The following is a 9,409-nucleotide window of genomic DNA, read 5'->3' as shown; positions in this document are numbered from 1 at the left end:
CTATGCAATGGATGATGGGAACTGTAGTCTGGAGTGAAGTGCAACAGTTAGTGTGGTGCAATAGTCCATAGCATTGAACGGGTGATCTCTGGTGGTGAGAGAACGGAAGTGCATGAACAGGATTCGTGACAGTTATATACAATTTTACAGCTTCGTTGTCATTGGAAAATAAAACCTAAAACCCTAAAATAAAAAATAAAAAAATGGACTAGAACAACTTTAAAACTTAAATAATGCATATGTCATAATAAAAAATGTATTTATGAAAAATGCTTTTATAAAATCATAAACATCACATTTATGCATTTAAACCTTTCAAAAAATTGGGCCCATTTACTTTCATTGTAAGTCTCTCACTGTAACCCTGAATCATTCATTCATTCATTCATTGACAACTGGAATTACTTTTTGTGAAAATTAACATGATGCCACAAATTCTGTAGATGGAGCTTAACTTGTAGAAACATGATACATTTGTTTATTGTACAGAGCCACTAGATCAGGCTTTTACTGCATGGGCATGCTAACATTTTCACTAGCCACACCAAAAGAAAGTTACAATAACAGCTGGGAATTCTACAGCTATAATTTAACTAATTAACAGGTATAAATTCATAAAGACACTTTTGATGGAGAATTATGGCTTGCGAATGAATGAATGAATACTGTCTGATTGAGTTTTCAGCTGATTCTAACAGAGTCTCACAGTTACACTGAAACATAATCACTACTCTAGTGATCGGTGGAGACAATGTATGTAACGCAATGCAGCACTGCCCTGACAGGGCAAGTTTTTCTGTTTTTTTTTTTTATTTTATTTTTTTTATGCACATTCACTGTTTAGTTGTGCACATTTTATTTGTGTGTGTGTATATATATATATGTGTATATATATATATATATATATATATATATACATGCAAATTTGTTTTTGTCTTTTACTTGTCGTTGTGTTTATATATATATATATATTTTTTTTTTTTTTTTTTTTTTCCTTCAGTAAAGCTTTTTTTGTCAGTGGTTCTTGAACTTCAAGCCTAATGCTTTTGTTAATTCAGTTTGATCTGAAGTGTGTCTTCTGTGTTAAGCAGCACAGAGCTTTGTGACGTGGGCCTCAGGCCAGCGGGCCGGTGTTTTATGCGTCTGTGTGATATTTCTGATAATCTTCCCTCAGTCACACACTCAGTCCAACCTCTCCAGAGCTCAGAGAGGCTCTCAGCGCTGTGACCTCTGCAGTGGCTCCATGAAGGCCGACGGGAAGTTTGTGACACCTGAGAGTGAAGACAAGCCTATCAAACAAAGCGGCAGAAGTCTGCCCTCCAGACCCGCGCTGACTAACAGAGGAAAGCTGCCGATAGGCCGTGTGCCACCACATCGATGCCTATTACACCAGCCATCTAGTGAACTTTAATGACATTTAAATGCAATTTTAAAGCTGCAGGGAAAACAAATGGCTTTTGCATGTGCTATTTTGTGTGTGATTAATATTGACTGATAGAACACTCGTGACACTGAATGCAAGATTAAACAGATTTAGTTTGCTCACTCTGTTATTATACACTAATATTAGAAAGAGGGGGAATAAATAATGTGAAACACCTTAAACATACTTTTGTATTTGTATGAGATATGTAAGATGTACTGTATGTTTGCACATAACCATTGGATGGTAGAAACAATGCAAATATAAATATTCACAATTTGACCTATTATGGGAAAATAATAATGGAAAATGCAGTGTAGTGGTAAAACCTGTATGGTAAAATGTGTATTTGGTTGTCATTTAAAACTTTCTTGTGCATTTTGTTTATTTGTAAAATGTATTATTGTTATTATTAGTAGTATTATTATTGTTGTTGTTGCATCAGACTTGTCTTTAGTTGCATGTAAAGTTCTGCATTACTGTTGAGATTATTATATTGTACTGATTGTAGTGGAAAATAATAATGTGAAATCCAACAATTTTTTTTTTTACAGTGTGTGTATATTTATAATGTCAAACCTTCATTTGCATTTTTATTTGTAAAACTTTATTTAACATGTAACCATGCATTATTATTGTTGTTGTTGTTGTTTTTATTATCATTATTATTTTTTATGACCGACTGACTGAGTAGAACATGTGTAACAGTGTTAGATCTGCAGTGCTTTTAAGATCTGCATGTGTTTTGAGCTCGTTGTTTCTCTTCCAACCTTCATGATTCATTCAGCGTCAGCATTGTGCTCTACAAATTGCTTTTTTTATTATTATTAATTAGCCAGATTAATTAAGACCAAATGTTCGCGATTATGCAGGCAGGACAGAAGCACACGGTCGTGGGTCAGTGTTAGAGAGCTACTAATGATGTGCAAATATATTTAGCGTGTCCTTTGGTCCCGGGGGCGCGCGCGTGTCGCTCTGTGGTTTGGAGTCCGGAGGGAAATACGGACAAACGCTTCTGATAAACAAGCGTCTGTTCTGTTAAGAGCTGTGAAATCTCATGTCCAACATGCTGGATTTCTGTTCTTGAAGTGAGCCTGCTTGATCCATCCTCCTCCCATCACGTACAGGTCATTCCTGGTTCAGTAATAATGATAATAATAATAATAATAATAATAATGACTTATTTTATTTTTGTGTACCGCTAAACTCTTTGTGTGGTTCTTGGGGTAAGAAAACGATAATTGTAGTTAAAAAAAATAATAATAACAATAACAAAAAAGTTTTCTTTATAGGAGAATTGTCTCAAAGTGATTCTGAATTCGACAACTCACAAATAACTACAATGGCACGCAGATAATTATCGCAACACAAGATAACAAAGCAGATTTCTGATGACTGACAGAGCCGGTGGAGGAACTAAAACACATTAATTGGTCAGTTAAATATCTAAATCTTCTCGCCTTTTTCTCCTCCTTTTTCAGGTAATATGTTGTGTTGAAGTCTATTACCGGCTCTAGACGCTCCTGTCCTTTAAGATGAAGCAGAAATATATAAATAAAGGGAAGAAAACGGAGCCATCAGCGGAGGTTTGCGCAGGTCGATAAAGCTTTTAGATTTGGAGATGTTTCTATTTCCTGCGGCTAAGAGTTGTTAATGGAGCTTAAGGAATTATCTTATGGCTCTGTGTTTTGGAGAGCAGTTTATTTCAGGGGCCCCTGTGTCCCCTGTCGAGTCTGAATATGCTGCTGTCAAAGGCGCTTAATGAAAAGTAACGCGTCGCTGATTACAGTTTGATTCGGTTTCTATGTAAAAGCGCCGTTAATTCAGCATCATCCCTCCACCCAGTGTGTGTGTGTGTGTGTGTGTGTGTTTGACACGCCTGAATGAGTAAGTCAAACCATCACATCTCCTCCCCCTCTCTCTGCCTCTCCAAACCCTGTTTTGTGAGAGGAAACTTTCTTGAAACAATAACTATATATATTCTTTAATGCAATACGCAAAATATTTTATTATTCTATGCAATGGTATTTTATTCTGTTCTTCACATTTCTTTGCGAAATGCTCTGCAATTGTTTGAATTTTAGAAAAAAAAAGTCTTAATTTAATAGAATTTTAAAGTATTATTATTATTATTTTTTATTAGTAGTAGTATTAGCCTATTAGTATTAGTAGTATATCATTATTATTATTATTATTATTCGTCATTGTTATTAATATTTATCACTACTACTAGTATCTACGTATATATAGTATATTGTTGCTATTATTATTATTATTATTATTAATTTACAATGTATGTGTAGAATGACAAATTAAGCATTAAAAAAAATCAGGCACTTCAGATTTTATGCTATGTTTTTTTATTTAGTTATTTATTTTTTTTCAGTGAAAAAGAATGTTCTTTATTTTTAGACAACGAAATACAGCACCATTTGTTGTGCACTGCGTTGTACGGACAAAACGCGTTTTTCCAAATGTCGCTGTCCAGGGGATCGTTCAGGAGAAGATCTCAATCGTTTGGCTTTCACATTGAAATTCATCAGCGAAGGCCCTCTCAGCGGACCCCAGTCCTCCAGGGGCCACACTTTCACCATCACTGTCAACTCCTGCCTTTGACCGCGTGTTTTTGCCCTTTTATCTCGACCAACTAATTCTCTTGCCCTTTTCACTTAGAGACGCGCCCCGGTGAAAAAGCCTCCGAGTGCAGAGGAGCTCCAGAAATTGAGGGGTCCGTGTCAAGATGAACATTTCAAATGATCTCGCCTTCTACCATATAAACGGCCTGTCTGCAGAGCTCAAGTGTTGGGTCAGGGTAAAGGATTTGGCGCTTCGATAATATTATCAGAGGCAGAGAAAGAGAGAGTAGAAATCGATAGAGTGAAGTGAATGATGACTGAAAACATCCCAATTACAGGCTGGTTATGGCGGGTTAATGGGGCTCATCCAGCGCTGTCTTATGGCTCCTGAGGGCCTCATCTCTCCCATCAGAGGACGGGAGAGAATGATAAACAGTTATTGGGGGATTATTACAAAGCCAAACACAGTGAACACGAAACAATCACTGCTGAGAACATCGTGTACATTATTTAGAGTGGACAGTCGGCCCATTCATATTGTGATGCCATTGCTTTGGCCTAATGATATCAAATTTAAAATTTAAATTACTTTTACATTTTCAAAAGCAATGCTTTTTATTTTTTTTTTATTTTTATGGAAATGTATGCATATGTAGCTGTAAGCCTGTATTTTATGATGCAAATGCTAAATTGCAACTTTTTAGTGACAAATAAAAATAAGAAATAATTAAAAATAATGCAGATGAGATAATCAAATAAGATGTATTTATTGAAGCCAGCAGGTGAATCTCATCTCTATCGCGTGTGTTCAGCACCAGGGACAGCGACTCTGATCGATACACAGAACAAAAGCTGCGAAAAATCCACCGTTTATTATAGTGAGCAGATTTCAACATTCCCCGTTTCGAGGAGATCTGTGCATTTGTGCGATGCTTTCTTAACAGTGACACTTGTGAGTCGTTGCAACAAGGTCGGAGTTCGTCTAAAAGAATGATCAATAAAAACTAGCAACATATGCATGCCAAAGAAACGATAAAAGCTGGAACAAAACTAGGCTGTAAACTTTTTTTTTTTTTTTCAGTCTTTCAGAACATAAACTTCCAGTTAATTTACATAATCTGAACGTGCGTCAACCAAACCGATAAATATATATATATAAACCAACCCCTCGCCAGTGAGATGTCAACACAGCAATAAATACATACATTTCCTCATGGTTTTATGTAACAAAACGTATTTTGGGCCCATCGATTCACAGTCTGGCATTTGTTTGTGAACTGAAAGCGTAAACAGCTATTCCAAACAGTCTTTTCGAGAGTCATTCGGTGTGCTAGGAACAGAATATTTTATTCACCCCCTTTGGAAATGGCATACTGTCCTTGCTGGCCTCTTGCTGCTGTGTTTTTATCACGTTGTTGGAGCGTCCAAGGACTCCAGTCTCTAAGATCGACCCTTTGGTCGAGGTGGTCCAAGAAACCGTAGTGTTCGTCTGTGCTTGGTTCAAGGAGCTGTGTCTAAACAAGGGGTCGTGAAAAACCCCGTCTACCCAGTTTCTGAGAGTCGTGACAGGTGAGTCCTGCTGTCTCTCCAGGCCGCTGACAGGTGAGGAGTCTGAGGGCGATGGCTGACACCGAAGCATACACGAGGAGTACTCTGTGGCGGTCTGGGCCAGAGACCAGATGCGGGGTTTGCTGTCCAGTAACGCATGGCCCTGCTGCTGGAAGCACGGTTTGCTGTTCCGAAGCTCGCAGTCTTCCGCGGTGCTTTTCATGCCGCTTTTGGCTTCGAGCAGACCGGGAATGGAGAGCTTTGGAGAAGACTCTTTGAGGCGGTCGTCGGTGGTCGCCATGTGCGCGTTCATGTGAAAGCGGTGCTTGAGTTCACACTCGGAGCTCTCAGACTCGATGGTGTCAAAGTCGTCCAAGTCACTCAGCTGGAGCTCCTTGTCTTCTCGACTTTTGCTCTCTGTTCAAAAATAGTGATGGAGTAAGTGGAGAGCGAGATGCAACAAAATATACAAGCCTGAGAATTACTGAGCACGCGAAACTAACGTTTCTATTAGTATAACTAAATACATCTACATTATAAAACGCATCACAAATGTGACCTTGGACCACAAAACCAGTCATAAGGGGCAAATTGAGATTTCTACAAAAGCTGAATAAATAAGGTTTCTATTGATGCATGGTTTGATAGGACAACATCTTTGGAATCTGAGGGAGTAAAACAAATCTAAATACTGAGAAAATCGCCTTTAAAGTTGTCCAAATGAAGTTCTTAGCAATGCATATTAGCCTACTAATCAAAAATTACATTTTGCTATATTTACGGTAGGACATTTCCTAAATATCTTCAAGGAACATGATCTTTACTTAATATTCTAATCATTTTTGGCATAAAAGAAAAATAGATCATTTTGACCCATACAATGTATTGTTGGCTATTGCTGCAAATATACCCGAGCTGCTTATGACTGCTTTTGTGCTCCAGGGTCACAAATAGTAAGTTCATGTACAATAAAATAGTTAGCAATATAATAGTTAGCAATGACAACTGCCTTGGTGAGCCTTTCACCAGACCTTTAAAAGTTTGCGCTTTTCAGGAACATCCTTGAGATCTCAGATAGCTCAGTGCTGGAGTGTAATTTATTTATTTTTAAATAGAAATATAACATATGTTTTAAAAAATAGGGTAAATAGGCCTAATAATAACCCGTTGACATATGATAGGATTGTGAAGAACGGAATGGGGCTGACCGTCATCGTTGGTTTCACTTTTGATTTGATCTTCTTGCGAGCCTTCCTCATCATCATCATCATCGTACTTCTTATCGTCTGAGCCCTTGTTTCTCGGTGGCCATGTCATCTTGTTCTCCTTCTTGAGTCTTCTTCTGGCGTTGGCGAACCAGGTGGACACCTGCGTGAGGGTCATCTTGGTGATGATGGCCAGCATGATCTTCTCTCCTTTGGTGGGATAGGGGTTTTTCCTGTGCTCCTGGAGCCACGCTTTTAACGTGCTCGTCGTCTCACGAGTGGCGTTCTTCCTTCTGGTTCCTCCCTCCATAGATCCGTATCTGTGGCAGGAGAGAAAGGTGTGGTGGGAAAAGTTTTGCAGTGCAACATAGAAATGCAAAGACTTTTATTTCCTTAAGGCCTATACACTTTCTCGCATTTCGCTTTTAACAGAGCGAACAAATTGCTTGATCGAGTGCACCGGCCGAGTATCTGTCCATTAAAGCACTTCAGGGGAAACCCTGAAGGCCAAACATGATATAACATAAAATATACATCAAAGACAGTGACCTGAAATTCAAGGGAAAATTTGTTATTGCTTTAATTTCCTTAGTGAAAAAGAAAAAAAAAAGCGTTCAAATGAGTGCGCTAATTATTGCATCAGTAAGTTGAGCGCTGCCTATGAAATTGATCCAAATGAACCGAGTCATGTTAATTGTCAATCAGAAGACTCTTAATGAAGGCCGCTATTCAATACCTGTCATATTGGTACTGTCCCAGGGTGGGATCATATGGGTAATATGCGGCAGCCTGTGTTATACCCGCATGCGCAGACGCACTTCCATCTTTGGCATCAAACGTTCCCTGGAAATAAATGCAAGAGCTGTCAGCAATTAAACTTCACATTTATCATGCCTGTTAATATAACCACGATAATGAGCAAAATATTATGCTTATCCTAAACTTGGAGCCCACTGGATGTAGAAAACAATCCATGAAACTCTACTCAAACGCACCAGTTCTGCGATAATTAAGTACTACACTCTTAAAAATAAAGCCTTCAATAGGGTGTTTTTTGCAGTGATGCTATAGAAGAACCATTTTTGGTTCCCCAAAGAACCTTTCAATGAAAAGTTATATTTTGAAGAACATTAAAAACCCTTTTCCACTATAAAGAACCTTTTTTTTTTTTTTGCATTTGAAAGGTTCCATGGATGTTCAAGGTTCTTCATGGAGCCATCAATGCCAACAAATAACCTTTATTTTTAAGACTGTACATACAAAGTAATATAAGGTTCGTTAATGTTTTTATTTTATAAACTTACATTTTTCTCAGATATAGAAATGCATATAGAGTTTTGGTGATCTAAACATAACGACTCACTGCTAGAACGCATGCCATTATTATCATTTATAATCGCGCGTGTTCTAAACTCACCAACGAGTAGAAAGCGGACGCGTCAGCGCCGTAGGCGACATAGTTCCCGTAGCCCTGGCCGCCGGTGTAGGGGCTCCCGTAGACCCCCAGCGCGGCGGCGGAGCTCAGCTCGTGTCTCGCGGTGGCCAGCAGTCTGCTCTCGTAAACCGGACAGTAAACGGGCGTCTGCGCCGACGAATCCGAGATGGACCTGGTGCTCGACTCGCAGCAAGATGTCAGAGAGTTGGTGGTCATGAGGAACTGGAACATTTGGAAATGTCACAGCATGAATAAAACACCAGCCTGCGAACCTGTACGAGTTTGCAAAACGGCGAAAATGCAGTGAAAGTTGATTTTTGGCATCGGCCGCCGTCAGCCCCCACAGGACGATGCACTTTTTGGATCACGGCCAAAAAACAACTGTTGTCGTCCTTCCCTCTGTCATCGCATCTGCACTTTTGCATGCGTCTGCGGCTCGAACGCGTGTTTGTAGATTTGTAAAATGATAAGCGCAGAGGGAAGCCCAGCGCAGAAATCCGATTAAACCTTTATCTGTATCGCCTTCAAACCCGCAGCGCACCTGAGCGCCTTTCCCCTTTTAAACAATCTGAATCAGTGCAAGAATAAGCGCTCGACTCTTACCTGAGGTGCAGAAGAGTAAGGATATCCGAATTGAGGATAGGACATTGTAGAGTGATCCCCGTGTGCCGGAACGCAGGCGAGACTGCAGGTCTGCTGTGTTTCACTGTACCGATTGATTGGTAAAGCATAAAGCTGCCGGGCGCTTATAGGGCGAAGCGCAACACTACCATGTTTAATTTGTTTAAACGCCTTCCTGAGAGTGTTCTGCAGATGGATGCTCTCCTACCGCTCTATTAAACTTCTACAACGCAGCCGCGCGCATCGTGAAAAATTTGGCGAATTGCCGTCTTTGATGTCAGAAATACATATTTTGCGTTATAAAAACTAGTATTAAACACGTCAGCCCAGATGCGGGTTGTTTTAAACGCCGGTGGCTCTGACGTCAGAAGAAACCCAGTCAAAATGACCAGACTCTAACTTTAATATGCATTTCTCGGGATAAAAATCCCAACGAGTGACAGAGGGGTGGGGGTGAATTTTTAAGGCACAATGGACTTGTAATTGAGCTAATCAATTAAACCGAGTTTTGGAAAAAGAGGTTGCACTTCTATAATCTGACGATCAAACCCTATCTTTTGTTATATCGCTTTTGCAGCGCCTTTTTTTTATTTTTTATCTC

General features: G+C 39.4%; 1 protein-coding gene across 1 annotated transcript; it reads right to left on the bottom strand.

The window, feature by feature from the left end:
* Nucleotides 1-4,776: 4,776 nt before the first annotated feature.
* irx4a (iroquois homeobox 4a) lies at nt 4,777-8,980 on the bottom strand. The gene is made up of 5 exons (XM_058747232.1): nt 8,791-8,980; nt 8,170-8,409; nt 7,489-7,595; nt 6,756-7,072; nt 4,777-5,964 (listed from the first exon to the last, which is right to left on the bottom strand). Exons 1-5 carry the CDS (start codon nt 8,833-8,835, stop codon nt 5,330-5,332), a joined length of 1,344 nt encoding a protein of 447 aa, XP_058603215.1. The 5' UTR covers nt 8,836-8,980; the 3' UTR covers nt 4,777-5,329.
* Between the last annotated feature and the right edge of the window lie 429 nt (nt 8,981-9,409).

The sequence above is a fragment of the Onychostoma macrolepis genome, chromosome 16, assembly GCF_012432095.1.
Source record: "Onychostoma macrolepis isolate SWU-2019 chromosome 16, ASM1243209v1, whole genome shotgun sequence".
Lineage (NCBI taxonomy): Eukaryota > Metazoa > Chordata > Actinopteri > Cypriniformes > Cyprinidae > Onychostoma > Onychostoma macrolepis.
This window is presented reverse-complemented; position numbering and strand designations above follow the sequence as displayed.